The 20,531-nt window shown below is 43.6% G+C and overlaps 1 protein-coding gene across 2 annotated transcripts in view; it reads left to right on the top strand.

The window, feature by feature from the left end:
- The window catches only part of LGR5 (leucine rich repeat containing G protein-coupled receptor 5), a 743,377-nt gene that overhangs the window by 235,122 nt on the left and 487,724 nt on the right, over positions 1-20,531 (top strand). For both annotated transcript variants that reach the window (XM_086921836.1, XM_086921845.1), the window contains exons 3-4: positions 10,327-10,398; positions 18,495-18,566. In XM_086921836.1, the coding sequence (XP_086777962.1) occupies positions 10,327-10,398; positions 18,495-18,566 (144 nt within the window). The remainder of the gene's footprint in view (positions 1-10,326; positions 10,399-18,494; positions 18,567-20,531) is intronic.

Below are 20,531 nucleotides of genomic sequence, written 5' to 3'. Positions count from 1 at the left end.
TCTTGTTATCTGTAGAAAGTCACAAAAAGTTAGATTTTCTAAGAGTAATAAAAATCATTCTTTAGGTTCTTACTCTTTGTTAGTGGTGTCAAAAAATGTAGTATTGACCTTAGGAGATGGAACTGTAGATCAATAAGTGTATCATAATACTAATAAAAGATAACATACTCAAATAATAGTTTACTTAATACGTTTCTCATTGTAAAGTGAACAAAGTGGTACCTTTGGATGCTGTCATTTTTCATGACATCGGTTATGTTGTGTGTAAGATCATGAGCTGTGCATTACAAAACATGAGTTCTGTTTAGTTTACATAACTATAACTGGTGGATTTCAGAGGATTTCAGGTATGTTTTATAACCATAACTTCACTTCAACTGTGTTTTTCAGTAAAGTTTTAATTTTTTTCAAATGTAAGTAATAATAATTTAAGAGTTGTAATCATGTCTTCAATTTAACTGTGTTTTTTCATTTAATATATGCTAAGTTTTTGCTCAAACTTTGCACACCCCTGTCAAAACTGGCTAAAGTGCGGCATGCTAAATTCCATCAACATTTGTTTCAGTAAAAAACAAAACTTTACTCGTCGAAGAGCCTGTGCTTTTCTTGGTGTGATGTAATTCCATCCTGTACTTTTCAAGAATTCTGGTGTTCACATAATGTGTCAGACGTCCATCGAAGAGTTAAAATTTTGAGATATTATGACCTTTGAAAACTTTTTTTAAATGTGCTTATTCTTTAGCACCGAATGATGAATTTGCACAAATTAGATAAAACGTAGCATGTTTAACTTGCGCTTTATAATTTTAATATGTGGGGATCCCTCAATGTTGCTTGGGGGGAAAAGGGGGAAAACTATAAGTGTTCACTTGCTAATAACTGTGGCTTGTTTTAACAAACACATATAAAACATAGTAGTAATTCGGCATGGTTAGTTAACTGTTCCACTTTATGGCCCTGTACGAAACTTCTAACAGACATTTTCATGTACTACTAACTTGGTACGTTTCTGCAAGAAATATGGTAGCCTTCTAGAAAGTTAAAACCAGTGCAGGAATTGTAAATTTTGTACATTCCTGATACAGGAGGGTAAAATCGAGGGAAAGGGGGAAACAAAAAGCCTTTGACTTGCTAATATTTATTTTATATATTTAATTGTTTGTTTGTTTATAAAGTTTTATATAGCGCGAACAAGATCTCGAGGGATATCAGCGTGCTTTACAATAGAATGGGAAGAAGGACATAATAGCTGTGGTGCAGTTTCAAACATCTGTATGAAACTTAACCGACAGCAAATTTAGCTAACATTTAATATTTGGATTTCATAATGATCTGTCAAGAATCAAAGAACAGAGGGCCAGACGTAAGACACTTTTTTGCGGCTGCAAACGAGAGAATCTCCCGTTTGCCGCCGCAAAAAAACGTAAAAACATGTACAAATGTTATTTTGTGAGTCCCTGACTCGCAAAATAGCATTTGCGACTCTTCTTATTAGGAAGGGGTGTCCCTTCTGAATAGCAAGTCAACATGCTATGTACTAGTATTTTGCGTCTGTATTTGCGGCCAAAAAACACTCGCAAGTAGTGTTTTTCAAGAAGGTGGTAAACCACTTGCAAAGGGGAAGGGATCCGCAGGGGACACCTTCCCCTTTGTGAGTATGTTGGAAAATATTTTAAGTTTCATTTTTCTTTTTTAAACGCATCCCATTTTCCTTTAAGGAAAACGGGCTGCATTTAAAAAAGCTACTTTATTAAAAATCAGTCCCAGACATGGTGGTCTGCTGAGCCCAGCAGACCACCATCCCTGGGAGGGCTGTCATTCCCAATGGGCTCGCAAATTGAGAGAGGCTCATTAATATTAATGAACCTCGCAATTTGCAACCCCATTGGGAATAGCAAACAATGTGAAATGCACTCTTGTACATCGGGAATTGCTCCTTGCTAATTGTGACTCTCAAAAGAGTTGCAGTTTGCGATGCACAATTTTGCTGGTCGTACATCTGGCCGAGAATGTGTTCTGTCTGTTTTTAAGGAGTAACATCTGAAATGAAATGAAATGAAAAATTATATTTATATAGCGCGTACATACCCTAAGGCCTCGCAGCGCTTGAACTGAATAATGTGGTGAGCAAATAGCAGGATTTAGCACATTTTAGCGAACAGGTGAGTTTTTAATATTTTCCTAAAGACCATCCGGTCGCTGATCTCCCGCATATTAGGCGGGAGCGAGTTCCACATCTTTGCCGCCAAGTGTGAAAACGCCCGGCCTCCCCAGCGAGCCTTATTGACTGTAGTTGTAGTGGCGAGATGCAGAACGCTGGAGCGAAGGGTTCTCGATGGAATGTAAGGTACAACCAAGGAGCGCAGGATAGCTGGGCCTGTTCGGTGAAATGCTTTGTGCACAATACACATAGCTTTGAAGTGCATTCTGGCAGCTATTGGGAGCCAGTGGAGTTCTTTTAAGGCCTTCCTAGCTGATTGCCAACGAGGGATGTCAAACAAAAGTCGAGCAGCACAATTTTGTGTAACTTGGAGTCTGTTGATCACTGCTGCCGGGGCTCCCAGATATAGCGCATTTCCATAATCCAGGCGGGAGAGTATCAAGGCCTGGACCATGATTCTCCTCGCCTGGAAAGGAAGCAATGGGAGAATCTTCCGGAGCATTCTCAACAGTCCAATACAGATGGAAGCAGTTTTGGTGGCCTGCACAGAAAAATCTAATGCTTTATCAAGCCAGACTCCAAGGCTCTTAATGTGGGGTTTCGGTGAGGGAGGGGCGCCAAGACAGGCGGGCCAGATGGAAACCAGAGTGGTCGGTGCAAGATTGCCCAGTAGCATAATCTCTGTCTTCTCCCCGTTGAGTCTGAGACATGAGGACTGCATCCACTTGGCTACTGCCTCTAGACAGGGCCCCAAGGTGTTGGATGAACCCTCTGTGTGATCCAAAGAGACCACCAGTTGGGTATCATCCGCGTAGGTGATAATACGCACACCGAAGGGCTGCACTATCCCTGCCAGAGGGCTCATGTAGACATTAAAGAGCGTGGGGCTCAGGGCCAAGCCCTGAGGAACCCCACAGCTCAAAAGGTGTTTCGAGGATACTACGTCGCCCTCAAACACCTGGAAGAAGCGCTCATCCAGGAAGGAGGTCAGCCATTCCAGGGCCGCGCTCGACACGCCCATGCCACTTAGACGATGTAATAATGTGGCATGGTTAACCGTGTCGAACGCGGCACTGAGATCTAATAGTATAATGGCCGCCTTCCCTCCCCGGTCCAGCACAGATCTTGTTTCTTCCGTTACCGCGAGTAAAGCGGTTTCGGTGCCATGTTGAGGGCGGAATCCCGTCTGGGAGGCACAAAGCAGACCATTGGACTCCAAATAATCTACCAAGATGTTATTGATGTGTCTCTCCAGCAACTTACTCCTCCAAGGGAGAAGGGAGATAGGGCGGAAGTTGGCCAAGTTGTTCTGATCTAATGTAGGCTTTTTGAGAAGGGCCCTAACCATCGCACATTTCCACTGGGCAGGGACCAAGCTGGAGACAATGGACGAATTTAAGACGTCTAAGATGACAGAACATATAGCCTCGCTGACTTTAAGGAGGGTCTGAGGAGGTGCAGGATCATTGGGAGATCCTGAGGTGACTTTAGAAAATATTTTCTTCAGTGCGATGGAGTCAAGAAGAGGGAACTCATCGAGCGAACTGTGAGCTGGGGCGTCCGCTTTAGGGTCAGCAGTGGTGTCCCGCTTCTCTGCATCAATGGGGAAAGAGGAATAGATGGCCTGAATTTTCTGAGAGAAAAAGGTTGCCAGATTGTTGCATCGAGCGAGCGCGCCAACAGGGGATACGCACTCAGGAGGGGGGGAGATTAATGACTTTGCTATTTTGAATATCTCTTTGGGCGAATTAGCAGCTGAATTGATTTTAGAGTCAAAAAATTGGGTTTGTGCAGTTTTCAGTTCACTTTTATATGATTTAATCGCAGCTCTATACTCGGTTTTCTTGGATTGTGAATAATCTCGCCTCCAAGCTCTCTCCAATTTACGACACGACTGTTTCATGGTTCTGAGGGTGGGGGAGTACCATGGGGCTACTTTGCATCGTTTTATGGAGTGTAGAAGTTCTTTTGGGAGGACCTGGTCCAGAGTATCAGTAATCCATTTATCATAGTTCGAAGTGGCTATACTGGGGTTCATTGATTTGGAAGGTACGTGCTCATCGAGAGCCAATTTCCATTCAGACAGAGGCAACGAAGCCCATTTCCTACCCCGGTGCTTGTTCTTATTTTGTGACGTAGGAGGAATGTTAGTGGGCCACATAAAGGGTACTAGATAATGGTCAGTCCAAGGCAGAGGTATAGGAATTTCCACTGTTAGACTGTCAAGATTGCTAAAAATATGGTCCAGGAGGTGGCCTTTAATATGCGTTGGATGGAAACCTTTTTGCAACAACTCAATGGCTTGAAGATTAACCGCATCCGCGCTAGTTGAATTCTCCTCCTGTGCTCAGATTTACAAAATCCCATGCTTCATGACGAGCTGGGCTCGGCATCAGCGTGCGAGGAGGCTACGCCATGACGAGCCCAGCTCGTCATGAGCGTGGAAGGGGTTAAGTCGAAGACCAGTAACTGCTGCATCCTGGGAGTCATCCAAATGCAGATTCAGGTCGCCCAGCAGCGTAAAGTTTGCTGCCAGGAGCATCTGATTAGCAGCCGCATCTGTCAGCTCAGTGATAAAATTATTCAGCGGGCCCGGTGGTCGATAAACTAAAATACCGGAGAAAGAGGATGTTGGGGAGAACTCCAGAGTAAAGTACAAACTTTTGCATGCTCGCATAGCCGGGATGGAGATGCGGCATCGGAAGATGTCTCTATGTATGATGGCCAACCCTCCACCTCTATGTAACTTACGATCTAGTCGTTTTAGGGTGTAACCATGGGGAATAGCCCATACTACAGTGGGATCCATTTCCAGCTGGAGCCACGTCTCTGTTAAAAAAAGGGCGTCAGGGTTGTGTTCCTCAATCAACATGGCTAATTCGGTACAGTGTCTAGGTAATGACCTGCACTTAAGATGAAACATTTTCTGATCATGTCTAGGAGGATGTATTAGTGTACTCGAGGAGGATAGAACCCAGTTACAGATTTTACAGTGAGCCTTCGGATTGGTCGGAAAGACCGAATGTAGACATAGAGGGTTAATGCTAGATCTTAAGGCAAGCAGAGAGGAAGCGCTATATGTTATGCAAGGTCCTACCATGATACTCGGTGGTAGCAGAGCGCCAGGCCCTCCTAAAGATGGCCGCCCTGCGTGGACTAATCAGGAAGTGAGGACGCTTTTCCTCCCTCCACAGCAAACAGCATGAATTGCTGCGGTGGACCGGGGAGTCAGCGTGTAGGTAAGGCAGAAATTCAGCAGTATTAAAATACAGTCAATGATAACACAATTTAAAATTATCTGCTTGCAGCAATGCGAGTTTCCTGCCAAGCGCTAGCACAACGATGTTCTTAGTTCAACAATTTGTGCGCGAGTGCACTGAGCCCTATCTACATATATACATTGTAAGATATTGGTTTATTAGTTTTATATGATGTGAGGTTTGCACAAGTGATATGTCCACAATTGATTCCTTATTGGGAACCAAGTTCCCCATTTCAGAACTTGACTCTCTCAGGGTAGTGAAGCAGATCAGTTAAGGTGGTGTGGGCTAGTAATCTCCATCCACTGACACGCAACAACACTTGATACATTATTGTCCAGTTACTGCTTTTTCTTTGACAAAGGCAAAGCAATAATTTACTAAAATATACATCAGGTAGATAAAAATACCTTTGAAATTTAGAAATCACACTTGTACCCTAGTGAGTCATTAACCCCATAATCCCTTTACACCCTACCTATACTAGATGCAACATCACAATATAAGGGGTGTAATTTTAAATGAAGCATGCCTATTGGCTTTGTCAAGGGGTCACCATTTCAACAAATAAGGCAAGCTAACTGACTTTGTCAAGGGATAACTACATTAGAAGAACCATAATCATGATAGTATTCACTATGTTACCAATGGAATTAAAACAAGCATCACAATGCTCACCAAAATCATTCTTTAAATAAAACATTGCAAGTCAAAATTACATGTCGAACTCTTTTTTTTACACTCATTAGGCCATATAAAATGCAGACATAATACAACTTTGCCTAGAGGTAATTATTTCAAAGACCTCCGAAACTTAGAGCGATTGTTGTAAATATATCTTACTGAGAGCTGCTGCACTCAGTAAGATATGTTATATCTTGCAGCACCCACATAACCTTTAGAGAATGTTGTTGGTGCCACTTCTTTGGGCATCACAACATAGAAATCATGCCAACATCAAGACCTTGCAGGGCATCTTGGAACGCTCAGGATAACAGCAGTTAATAAACAATGGGCGGGACTCCTGCTGTTATTTTTACGCAAGATTCCTGTATGTATTGTATACGCTGCATGTCTCTTTTGATTTTTCTTTTATTCTTCTGGATGCCTGTGCCCACTGGGCACCCAGGTGCAGGGAGAAATGAAGGAGGGCAGTGTTGGGAGTCCCCTCCTGGCTACACTCTTGCCTCCACCGCACACCTCTTGTGCAGTGACTGAGAGCTGGCACATCTTGACTGCTCTGGAAGCAAACTTGTCTCCGCTCACTTTCGCTGTATTCTGATGGTACTGAGCCTCTCCCTTTGTAGCTCTGGACCCTGGGATGGGATTTTGGGTCTGCCGTATGTGTCAGTCCCTTGGAGAATTCTGAGTCTGAGAGGGGTCTCCCACACATGCCTGCTTCATCAACAATCATTTAAAAACAGAGGTGCCAAATCTCAGGCACTGTCTGGCCTGGGGGTATCTTTTAGAAATTGCATTGAAGCACCATGCGATCTGGTTCTCAGTGTAGGCATGTTAAAATGAGTAGATTTTAAAAGGTGCATAACTCTGGTCCTGTTGAGCAGATTTCTGTAATTTTTGGATCATTATGCTTCTGGTGCAGAGCTCTAGCCACCAGAAACAGACCTCCTGGCTTCTAAAGGGGTGCACTTTGTGGGAGATGGTTCTACTGGCTCCCTCTACCAGTCTTCTCCTCATTTATTTATTTATTTATTTGAGCTTTTATCTCGCACAGCTACCCACAATGGGTTTCCCGGCGCCAGGGATAGACTGTAGAAGAAAAGAGGGTGCATCACCTGACTTGAGGCCACAACCAACTATTGGCTACGCTCAGTGAAAAGTAGAGTCTTCAGGGCCCTACGGAAGCGGAGTAGGTTGGTCTCTGATTTTAGTGCCAGTGGGAGGGAGTTCCAATATTTAGGGCCCAAAATGGAAAAGGAGCGGCCTCCCATTTTTGTCAGCTTCCATCTTGGCACTGTGAAATTGCCAGTGTCCGATGACCTTAGTGAGCGCAAGGGTCTATAAGGTTTTACCAACCTGAATGTAGGCTGGAGCGCTGCCCTGCTTGGCCTTGAACATGTAACAGAGTGCCTTGAATTTAACACGTTCAGGGACGCTCAACCAATGAAGGTCACGCAAGGCGGCAGCGGCTGAAGTGCGTCTAGGGACGTTCTTTAGCAGGCGCGCAGCCGCATTTTGCACAACCTGAAGCACATGTATGGTAGCTTTATCTGCGCCCAGGTAGAGAATATTGCCATAGTCCAGGCGTGATGTTACAAGTGCCTGGACCACAGTTCTACGAGAGGAGAGAGGAAGCATCCACAGAATCTTATAAAGCCACCGCAGCGTTGAGAAGCAAATGGCTGCGACCTTAGTAGCCTGTTGCCTCATAGTTAGCCTGTCGTCAATAATGACGCCCAGGTTACGAACTGCAGTGGATGGTGTCGGCGCATTTCCCAGTTCAATGGGCCAATGACGGGGACCCCAGAGATGTTTGTTCCGACCCAGAATGACCACCTCAGTCTTCTCCCCATTCAGCTTAAGACAATTTCTCCGCATCCAGTCGGCCACAAGAATGAGGCCAGACTTGAGTGCGGAGGTATTGTTCTCGTCTCTCCCTGATAGGGAGAAGACAATCTGGGTGTCATCTGCATAGGAGAACAGGGTTAGCCCAGCCTGTTCAACAATGGTCGCCAAGGGTTTAACATTTATATTAAATAATAAAGGGCTAAGAATTGAACCTTGGGGAACGCCGTGGGTAGATGGACAGATGGTGGAAGCTGCTTTGGGAGAAAACACTTGAAAGGTACGGTCGTTAAGGAACGACACCACCCAGGCCAGGGCCTGGCCTGCCACACCTAGAGATTTCAGAGAGTCAATGAGGATGGAATGCGACACGGTGTCGAAGGCTGCGCTCAAATCCAGCAGGATGAGCGCCATGGTGTTTCCCTGATCGACACCATGCCTAAGACTCTCCGTTACCCCCAGGAGGGCAGTCTCAGTTGAGTGCCTCGGCCGAAAGCCCGACTGAGAAGGATGGAGAAAAGCAGTGTTTTCGACCAGTTTAGACAGCTGGGAATTAATGTCTCTCCAATATCTTCGAAAAGATAGGCAACAATGATATAGGGCGGAAATTGGCAGAGTTGGAAGAATCTGCACCCTCTTTTTTCAGTAGGGGTACAACCATGGCGTGTTTCCACGGTTGGGGGACATGGGCCTCACTCAGAGAAGCGTTTCGTAATTTGATAATGATGGGGTGTGTGAGGGGATCTAATTGTTTTAATATTTTGGCCGGGAGAGCGTCCCGTGGGGAGCCCGATCGCACACTATTTAAGCAGGAGACAAAGGAAATGGCGTCTAAAGGCTGCCAGGTAGTAATTACTGCATTAGTGTCGGTATTCACCGGTTCCTGGACCATATCAGGGGCAGAGGAAGTAGTCCCTGGGAGTACGGTAAAATGGTCATAGATAAGGTCAACTTTATTTATAAAGTAATCTGACAAGGACTATCTGGATCATCTGGATCCTTTCTTGCTGGTGGGGGCTTCCTGCTTAGCCCTTCTGCTACCAGTCAGCAAAGCACCATCCTATCCACACACCTAAGCCCCAGAGCCTCCTGGCTGTCTTGCAGGGCATTTAGAGCAGCAGTGTAGACCAGATCTTCCCCCAACTTGTCTTCAGCACCATAAAGAGGCCAGCACCACTGGCCCTGGTAAGACCCACCTGGTCACGGGGTCAGTTGCAGACAAAATCCTTAGTGCATCTTTGTAGGACATCAGGGGGGCTTCTCTTTCTAACTGTCCATTATTCTGCTGTTGTCGCCTTCCAGGTCCAGGGTCTAGCTCACTGTTTCTCCCTTGTGCAGGAGTACATAAATCTAGGTGGAGAGTTATAGATTCCAGACACAGCTGGCCAATCCTAGGATTCTACATCAACCCTCCACCCCTGTCCCAACCCTCCTTCTCAGCATAATGGACAATCCAATATGGCGCTCTCATGTTTTCTACTTGAAAAGCCCCTGGTCCCCATCAAGCTGACATCACTGTGGCTACATTCCCGCAAAAACTTCTCCTGTGTTTGGCTCCATATGTCTGGGCTTCCTCCCTTGTTCAGTGGTACTGGGCAGGCCTGGGCTGGGGTGACAGCTAATTACCAGATGCAGATTTTCCTCCCATCCTCTGCCTTCTCAGGAGTTGAATCAATCACTGATAAATGCTCCCTTTGCTTGGGGATCCTTTGTTCCCTCTGCTGGGCAGTAGAGTAATTAAATTGGCCCAGCAGGTAGACAAAAGGCCTGGAATCTGATTATGAGCTGAGCCAGAAAATATGACAATACCTGCTGACTCATAAGATGTATATGAATGTTATTGAAACCTGCAAAATCAACTCTGTGTATGTTTCCCCCCAGTTTGAAACCTTGCTGGACTGTGTAGGCCTAAGTAGGGATAAACTGAACTTTAATGCAGATTTCACCTATATCTCTAATACAGTGAAAACACTATAGATTTTCCAGTAAACCCTACAGACCTATTTATAAATGCCCACTAATATTATAAGGCCTACCACAGGTCATCACGCCTGCTGCGCCATGCACTGGGCTGTGCACTAAATGTCTCACACTTGCACCCCTGCACACAAACGAGTGTACACTAAATGGGTGTCAGCAGCCTTCTCTTTAAAATCAGACACTGGAGGTAAACAGGCTTAGTCCAATTACTAGGAAAATACAATGGTTGAGACTCAGGTAGGCAGACTCACTCACAGTGAAGATTTAAAAATTGATCAAAGTCAAAAAATCTGTGTGGACTAAATCGGTGGAACCCATTTTGATAAAAAGAAATTTGGTGGCATGTCAATACCACATCAAGTTGGTTATATTTACCCTTTCTCTCCTTGTCTCTTTCAGACGACTTGCAGGAAATGATTTGAAATACATTCCAAAAGGAGCATTTTCGGGTCTTTCAAGGCTTAAGGAGTTGTAAGTATTTTTTATTTTAATTATGACATGTCCCTGGGATTAAATTAATGTATCTTTCATTAAATATATGATTTCAATATTTGAACTAGTTATTTTTAAATAATTCAATGGAAACAGATATTTTATAGTCAAACTGCAAAGATGCAGAGTGCTAGTTAGGTGGTGTGAAATAAATTGCAAACTTTCTTGTAAAGTATGCATAATTCTCCTGAGAACTAAAGAGCCAGTACACAGGTTGCTTGGGTCCTATGGGCTCTTTCTGTCCTTGGCGACTCCGCATCGCTACTTTCCCCTTTAAACTTGCGGTGCTGCATGACACCCACAGCTCATATATTCATCAAAGCTGTTTACCCCGGCGGAGAGAGCATGCTGCCCTACCGGCAATGCTCCCTGCATGGGGTGTGAGAGCACTTTCACGCGACCACAGAGATTTTAAAGCACACTGTAATCTCAAATATCACTGACCAGAAATACCCCTTCCCTCCCAAGAAAGCTTCATGCGTAACTGAGGCAAACTCAGGATTAAAGGGTACAAATTGCTCCTCTAGTAGAGGGTGGGAAGTAAGACTAGGAAACACAGCAGGTTAGATCTTTCCTCACAGACTCAATATGGGTCACACTCAGCATCCAAGACTTTTTTTTAGATAAGGAGCTTCCCAATGAGGCTCATTGGGTTGGGATATGAGGAAGTGCCCCTACACCCAAGTGCTGCCCTCGCAACCCAATCAATCGGAGTGATATAGCGGTAAAGCGTCTAACCTAATTTGCCATATTGTGTCCTAACAATCCCCCTAAACCTCACAGTCCTAACTCCTTCTTCATCATCCTCCTCCCCAACCTATCTATGTCAGCAGCCAAAAATCTTAAACACAAACTCATGAAACACCCCGAATTGCTCATCGTGGACTTCCACTACAATGCCCTCAACGGCCCCTAGAGAACAGACCTCCTCTTTTATACTACCCGTCCTGTGAAATTGTACGCATTCCTAACAAAATACCTCCGCATTAGCAAAGCCACTAACATCCCATACGGCCATATACTATCAATCTCTGACTCGCCCACGTTCAAAGGTAATGCTACCACAACCATCTTAAAAAAATTGGACTATCATGATAGAAGTCAATGATGCCAACCTATACACTTTTGAATCCATAACTCCGACACTAAAACCCCACTCCCTCCCTTGCCACCCACCTCCCTCTCAATGAAACATTCACAAGTCACACCTCTAACTCCACTCACCCCCTCATAACCAACCTTACCCCTACCACAATCAGTAGAGACCCCACTATACCGGGGAGGACACTGGTACACACCACTACCCTAGATTGCAGAATAGGGTATACTCAACCACCGACACACTTACAAATTCAACTCAGTATACCAGCTTAGGTCAGATCCCACCATTATTCCTACCCCTCAACCCCTCAATTCATTCAATACAGAAACATGGTTAACTGAATTCTCTTACCCAATAATGGACACACTAGTCACATCAGCGTCTTCAATCATAAAGAAAGACAAGAAGGACCGCCAAAGTGGAGACATAGCCATTATCTGCACGAACAACATCAATGTGAGTAAAACCGACACCTTCTGTTACAATGAATTTGAACATTTCAGCACCACCATAAGGGTGAAAGACAGCCCAGCAATGAAATGCCACTTGCCCTTCCACCCTCCAGGTAACACAATATCCTTTGGCGAACAACAAACAGACATGATAACACACTGTTCACTCTCACTCACCAAGAATATCTTCCTGGGTGACCTCAACCTTCACTGGAAAGATAAAAGCAATACTTTAATCCAATTATTAAATGACCTCATACTCAGTAAGAACTTATCCCAGCACAGCAAAGGTCAAACCCAAAATAAAGTATCAACCCTGGATGCTGTCATAGCGCACGAAGAAACACTAACCATTGACAGCATCGTCCCTGTAAACTGTACAGACCACCACATCATTTTGTTTCACATCAACAAAGTGTCTCCTCACCCAACTTGTACACAAAAACACTCCAATGGACGAGAAACAAGACAATTTCCTCTACAGGACCTTGAAGAAAGAATGTCGTCACTTCTATCCCCCTCATCAGAGAACCTCTCAACAACTGAACTCACTACTTACTACAACTCAATGATGCTCTCCATCCTGGACCAAGTAGCCCCACTGAAACTGAAAAAGGTGAGATACACTCCCTCGAGATCCTGGTTCATAAAACACGTCAACACTGAAAGAAGACTGCTCAGACCAGCCAAAAGGCTCTGGAAAACAAATCCATCCCAGCCCATCTGGACCAGCTCAGGGAGGAATGCAGGAAATATACCCTTGAGATAAGGCCATAAATCGCCCAAAAGAGCTCTTCAAAACCATCATTCAACAAATCTCCAAGCCAGACTTAAAAAAAAACTCAGATATCCAAAGTACTGTGTGACGAATTTGCAATCTTCTTCAATGATAAAATCACGAAAATTGAGCTCTCCCTTGATCACAACCAATCAGCCAGAGGGAATCCCTTACCCAGAAATTAAGACAGCAACCCCTGTCTCACTCCACAGCCTCTCTCATAAGGATCACCCCACAGGACAACAATGAGTGCAATAGAACCTAAGAAACCCACATAAAACCGAGAACATGGAAGGATTTCAACCCACTTGCAGAGGCGGACAGATCTGCTTTGCTGGCTACATCCAAGCCCTCCTCCTACCTTGCAATCCCCCTCCCTGCCTCCCTGGCAAACAAACTCAACCATGCCCTAACACCCCTCTGGACTAAGATTATAAACATCTCTCTGAGGACTGGTAAGATACCAGACTGCCTCAAACTCTTTCAAGTCACGCCACTGATCAAAAAACCACAAGCAAACCCAGACGACCTCAAGAATTTCAGACCAGTCTCCAATCTCCCCTTGCTAGCCAAAACTCTAGAGTGATGTGTTTTCATGCAATTTAACCTACAAATCGAAAACAACAATCTCCTGGACCTTCACCAATCGAGCTTCAGAAAAGGATGCAGCAGAGAAACAGATACCTTGAACATAGTTGATGACCTACACAAATCTCTGGATACAGACAGGTGCAGCCTACTCGTACTCCTAGTCCTATCAGCGGCCTTCGACACAGTCGACCACAAGCTTCTCTTCAATTCCCTCCAAAAAAGAATTGGTGCGGACGGGGAGGTCCTATGCTGGTTTACATCCTTTCTACAAAACAGTGCCCAGCAAATAAAGTTAGGCAATCAGACCTCGAATATAATGGCAATATCCTGGGGTCTTCCCCAAGACTCCATCCATCCTTTCTCACACACCATTCAATATTTACATGGAACGCCTCACCGTCCTCCTTAAGCAAAGGTCCCATTTCACTTATACGCACATGACACCCAACTGTACATGAACATCTCCTCACTAGTAGACATACGCCGATTAAATGCAACCCTCAAAGGAGTTCAACATTGGCTATCTCGCAACCACCTCAAGTTCAACCAAGATAAGTCAGAAATTCTGCCCTTATCAAACAAAAGGACATCCACCACAGATGCAAGAATGGGTAAAATCCATAGACGCCCTTAAGTGAACTCTAACACTAGCCGACTCTCTCTAGGTATCAGCCTGGACTCTAAACTGATCATAAAAGATCATATTAAGCACAGTGTAAAAAATGCCTTCTACAGGCTGAACAAAATCAAACCCTACCTACTGCAGAAGGATCTCAACTCTACTACTCAAACACTAGTGCTATCCAGATTGGACTATGGGAACGCCACACTCACGGGCACTGCTAAATCACACCTTGCAACCCTTAGAACCACTCTCAAAGCAGCAGCCAGAATGGTCACAGGAATAAAAAAATACAACCACATCTCCCCGGCCCTGAAAAATCTAAATGGCTCCCGATAGAACATTGCTGCAGCTTCAGAACGGCCTGCTTTACCCAGAAAGCCCTGCACACTGGAAAACCATCCAACCTCGCCTTTAAACTCAAAAGGTAGGACAGAAGAGAAACCTCTGAAGATCAAACATCCTACTTCGCATCCCGCACAAAGGCCACTAACAAAAAACTCTGACATGCTTCTTCTTGAGCAACGCCCCTAAAATCTGGAACTCCCTTCCAGTACATATCAGAACAATGCAACAATTGACGGTGAAACCCTGCAGCAGCTAGCACCTAACCTGTTATCCCAAAAGTAATAAAAGAGGGAAGTACCCCAAATTTGTGTGCACACGGTCTTAAGCACCCACAGTCAAGGTACGGTCCTCAACTGGACTTGACAATGTTGAACATAAAAGAGCAAACGGTGAACCACCGCATAAACAGTAAAACAGATTGCTAGGTCTGTATCCAGAGTTGTATTCTTCAAAACTCGTTTTTTATTTGTTATTAATCACAATTTGATTTGAACATAACATGTAGAGTAGACCAGCCAACTTGTTTCGTCCGGTACAATCGACTTCTTTAGGGCTGTATCATAACAAATATGTACATGTATACATTCACTTAAAAACATGAATTACAATGTGACCAACAGACATAATTACATTGAAACAATGCCAACAATACAAACATTCATTATTTAAAAACATATTTCAACCAATCTTGTCCCATGTGATGGACACATAAGTAACCCACCAAGACAACACAAAAAAGTGCATATTAACCCGAAATCCAAATTCATGTACATACCATTATAATAAAAATTGACACACTATCCACCCTCTGCTTTGTATGATGTTTTCAAAAAGACTCCAAGGGAGAGTGGAGCACCTCAATCAGGTGAACATTACTCCGGAAGTTTGGTTTTGAGAGCTGTAGAAACGAAGTGAATCTTTGCATTAAAAGTGAAAAAAGAAGAAATAAAGTAGCATGTGCGCTCTCACAGTTAGAAAAGAACAAAGTTTAACGTGGAAACGTTATCCATGCATGAATATATATGGGTGTCCAGACTGACCCCCACCCCACAGGTGGAAGCCCAGAGAGTCGTGAGTGCCCCAATGAAAAAGAATCTCTTACCTACCATATGCGGAGTCATCATTCTTTAAGCGTCATTATGTCTGTGGCAAATGCAAACAAATAATCATTGTGTTATATGTAACTGGAAACGGGACAGCTGAAGCACTCTGTATATGATCTATTGAGAAGAGTAAATGAGAAAATAATGTATCCTAAATTTAGTCATGGATGATATATAGACAAGTTGAGAACTAGGGAATATCCATAGATGATACAGGATACTCACATAAAACAGTTATAACCAGCTATGTCCTAATATTAAAATGCTGATAATATGCGGTGCATCAAGAGCCATAGGGCTATCAGTCACTTGATAAAATGATTTGTGAAAGGCGAAGACAGGAAACTTGAAGCCTTGCCTACCATCAAGGCTTCTCATGGCAGAGACAACAAACAGTACATTTTGTGAAAATACATTTAAAATAAGTGATTCCAAGGCAGGAATTCCAGGCTGTTGTGCTGTTGGTAACAGTAGCCATGAGTTCCCATAGATAACTACCAGGCACAATGGGATGTGTAGGGGATTAGCTTCCAGAGTAGTGGTAGAGGTGTGACACTTCCCAAATGCATTTTTGGCTTTGTAGTTGAGACTGGGGGTATAGAATGGGGCTGCGATGTCTGTCTTGGTTTTTAAGTCATTCTCATTTTTGTAAGAGCTTTTTACGTGAATTTATTTTGAGCTGAAACTTAACTATATACAAGGGCTGGTTCACCAGATAAGTTGTAAATCTGCACCTATAGAAGTACTCTTTGAATGGGTGCATATTTACTACTTTTTGAAAATTCACAGGCATTGCAGTGGTAGGCTTGAACAGTTGCGTCAGTCCAAGGTTTTCAGGGATAATACTGGCAATCAAACACCCAAAAGGTTATGGGATGAATGCTTGCAAATGGTGTAACCAGTGGCAATCACTCTGGGTAGCATCCCAACCCATTTTTTTTACCCTCTACTGTGCTACAGCAGACAGAGATCCACCTAATGCAAATCAGTAAAGTCCATTCCAAACCTTGGTCATCTCGTCCCTCCAACCTGCGCCTACCACTTCTTTAGTTGGAAACTTTGACATTCACACCCCCTAAATTTCAGTGAAGCCCCTTGAGTGGTGCATTGCCTGCTATTGTCAGAAGTGTTGGAAATACCTGGAGCTAAACTATATCACTTTTGCCACTTACACCCTTCCAATGAGGATGCCAAGGGATAGGAACTTCTCTGCCTCTCGTCAGGTATCTTCACCAACCTCACCCATTGGTAAATAAAGCACCATTTCTCCCTAAGAAATACACTTTCACTACAAAATCACATTGTATATCTCTGTGAATGTCACGTTCAGATGAAGGACACATGACAAAAGAAAAAGGGCCTGTAAAAATCTGACTTGATTGTGGTGGACAATGACCTTTAAATGCCACAACATTTGCACAGAAAACGACCTAGGAAATCAAGAAGATGGCAGTAGGGCAGGGGATCCTATATGGATATCCTTACTCGTCGACCCACTACTGCTACCCGTGATCTCCCACAAAAGGCAACTAATATTGGTGCACTCTAGGCACAGAATAGCAATTCTGCATCATCGGTGGGGGCCACTCGTTGCTCCCGTACGCTGTCCTATGCCCTCTTCACATTAGATCTTTGCATTTGATGAGGTAAAGACAAGGACTTGATGTTGTGAAGATCTCTCTAGGTTTTTCTTGATTGCTCTGGGAAAGGGGAACTCCTCCCAGTAGCCACGGTGTTGGCCTGCTTTTAATATAAACGTGCACAACGTCAGGTAGCTCCTAAGAGAGTACCAGAAGGGAGGATAAAGCCTCAACGGAGAGGGAAATCATGCTTGGCAATGCTGACAGTTTTTGATTGCAGATGATAAACAGTACAAGAGAAAAGATAGGCACTATCAATCACGTAAACAGGGTTGAGAAAGAGCTCTGCATTTCTTCTTCCAGGTAAGACAGACCAATAAGGAATACTGCTGCAGAAAAAGAGAGGAACAATTAGGGACAAATAGCATATAAATGGGCTATGAGCACGACGAAAAGTCAGGATACGAAAGCGTTGCAATGCTCCTTTCACTGATCAAGGAATATTATACATAAGAGCAACTAAGAAGCTGCCATCATAAATTAAGCCATAGAGCACGCTGGCAGGAGCTGTCTTTCTTTGCACAATTGTGATCTAGACTGCAACAGCTCTTTTTGCTTGTCTCTCCTGCTTGACTTCCTGTGAAACAGAAGCAGCTTTCTTATATGTGGCCATATCATTATTGATTACGCAGATTTTCATAATTATCTGTCAGACTCACGTCTAATACTTGCAGAGATATATCACCAAATATGGCTGTCGTTCGTACTAAGATAATATGAAAGGTAACACTGTTCTTTTGTAAACCTGGGTGTGTGCATACCTTCTCTTATGTGAAAGGACTAAAAACTGTTATAAATAGAATATATATTATGTAAATACTTGGCTGGATTGGCCATTTTCTCCATCATGCTTTTCCTCGGAGAACTTGAACCACTGGAGGCCAGGTTTTGAAGTCCCAGGTGCTTCTACCACCCACCCCATCTCACTGAAGTAAATGACACCATGCACCGTGGAGGCTTCAGGAGAGTCAGGGAGTAAAATAGAGAGTATGAGAGAGAAATATTAAGAAGGCAGAATGAGAGAGGAGGAGAAGGAGATAGAGAATGCATGGATGGAAAGATACAGAGAGAGAGGAGGAACAGTTTGAGTATGCCGTAACTTTTTTCGAAAGCTGCTTTTGAGTCCCAGACCAGTCCAGTCCTGTGAAAAGCACCCAGACATTCTTGGGGTCTGGATTACCCTATATAAAACTGCAAATTAAATTAAGCGTTTTTTCTGGATTTTACCAAGCTTGTACATTTGCTCATATTGCACACGGAGAGTACTAGTTCTATGAGAGGAACACCTCTGACTTGTTTTTCTGCAGCACAGTGTAGGGAATCTGAATACTGAGACCCTGTGTTGAATGAAATATTTTTTACTGGATAAAATATTTGATTAACCTGCATCCTTTCTTTATGTGAACATATTTTGCCTCTGTTTTCATTTTTTTGCACAGAATGCTGCAGAACAATGAATTAAGGGAAGTTCCCAATGAAGTCTTCCTTGGGCTGCACAGTCTCCAATCCCTGTAAGTAAATGTTAAAGTAATGTTTTTAGCAATTGTAAAATAAATGTAAAAGTTAGACTTCTAAACAAAAAAAACTTGCAGATCACCAACACATCTAATTGTATGATCCCCAGGACCTTTAAGCTCAGTGTTACCTACCGTTTACTTCTTGACATCAATGGCATTCTCAAGGGGATATTGCAACACCTCAAAGCTTGCATAAAATGTACAGAACGTATCTTTTACAGTACTTTGGCTCCCAAGTGGCCAACAGTGAGCATATTGCCGTCGTTGAATGTTACCCCAGGTTTATCTCCAACACCAATTACATTTTATACTTGATAGAATGTGTTTTCTGATTTTAACATTTTTATGATGTCAGCTACTACAGTCAGTCTTGTTCTCATGTAGAAAGCGATGGGTGCAGTTGACGGTACTTTTTTAACTTCACAATTGATATGTGTTTTAAGGGCTTCGCATTTTCTGCCTGTCGAATATGCACCCAGTAGAACGTCTATGAGTGTTAACCACATGGAGAGAATCACAATAGAAAACAAGCAGTGGCATAGCCAATAGGTCTTGCCTTTGGGACCTTATAAGTGTTTAGCCATGCAACAGTTGATGTTTTTGCACCAAGGATATTGTGTTGCATAAGTAAATACTTATAACGTCCCAAAAGCGAGACCTATTGGCTATGCCAATGCTTGTTTATATATTTCAGAGACCCTTAATGCTTCCAGGTCACAAAAGGAGGAATTTCCTGGTCTTCTAGAATTTCTTCCTAAACAATTTCCACATTCCATTACTAGTATGAAAAGATGTGTCAGAGTTAAGAAGAGAGTTAGATGTGGTGAAAGGGCACTTGCCCGGAGTCTGTCGTTTTGGCCAGCAGTATGGCACGGATTTGCTGGGTCTCTTTTAGTTCAGTGCCTGCCTTGCTGTTCTGTAACCTGTGGGCTTTTAAGTACATTTTCACTTTTGTCTCAATCGCCTCTACCTGTCCCCTTCTGACTCTACCTCGCCCCAGTATCTGGCACACTGCAAAGGAGACGTATGAACTCCTGGCACATGAGAGAGGTAGGGTGCTAAACCTCCTTGGAAGCTGTACAGCTAAGATGAGATGTCCTGGTAATGTTAGCCTCAGGCTTTATGGGAGTAAATGTAATATTCTGTAACCAGCGCAGGAAGAAGTAACCTACGATGGTAGGCACAAGCAGAGGTAAGATGCTAGATCCAGCACACTTGGTAGAAGCCTAGTGGCTGAACCAGCACAAGAAGGGGCAAGATGATTGAACTTCCACCAGTAGATGCGAGAACGGGCAAGAGGATAAAACACTGGGATTAACACGTCATTAAAGGTACAACCTAGGACTATGTTGAAGGAAGAGGATATGCCTGTTGCCACGGTACAGGGGCAAGATGCTCTAAAACATTGTGACACCTCTTAGAAACAGCTCTTCGTGAACATCCTCAAAGCCTCATGGCGCTGTATTCATCAGGTAGGGACTCAGGTTTGTTTTCCGTCCTGCAACAGCCTCGATTCTCATAAAGGAAATACTGTGGTTGATTTACCAGACCACAACCAACTAAATTGGAACCCAGACTAACAATGACATGCGTTATATTGATGACGCATTTTTTATTTGGAATGGTACAGAAGAACACCTCAAACATTTTTTGGAATGGCTGAACGGACGCACTCAGGACATTAAATTTACCATCAATTATAACAATCACCAAATCACCTTCCTTGATGTCAAAGTCTATGCACTGGAAGGGACATTGGCGACAACGCTATTTAGGAAAGCAACTGACCGAAACCGGGCATTACATTACACCAGTAATCACCCGAGAAATCTTTGCCAAAATCTTCCTTTTGGCCAATTCTTAAGAATCAGACGTAACTGTTCAGTTAAAGATGAATACTTTGATCATGCTCAAAAACTGTTGGATCGCCTTTTGGAACGTGGGTACCCCAAAAAACTG

Source organism: Lissotriton vulgaris, chromosome 1_1 (genome assembly GCF_964263255.1).
Source record: "Lissotriton vulgaris chromosome 1_1, aLisVul1.2, whole genome shotgun sequence".
Lineage (NCBI taxonomy): Eukaryota > Metazoa > Chordata > Amphibia > Caudata > Salamandridae > Lissotriton > Lissotriton vulgaris.
The sequence above is the reverse complement of the archived record's forward strand: the minus strand, read 5'-3'. Positions and strand labels throughout refer to the sequence as shown.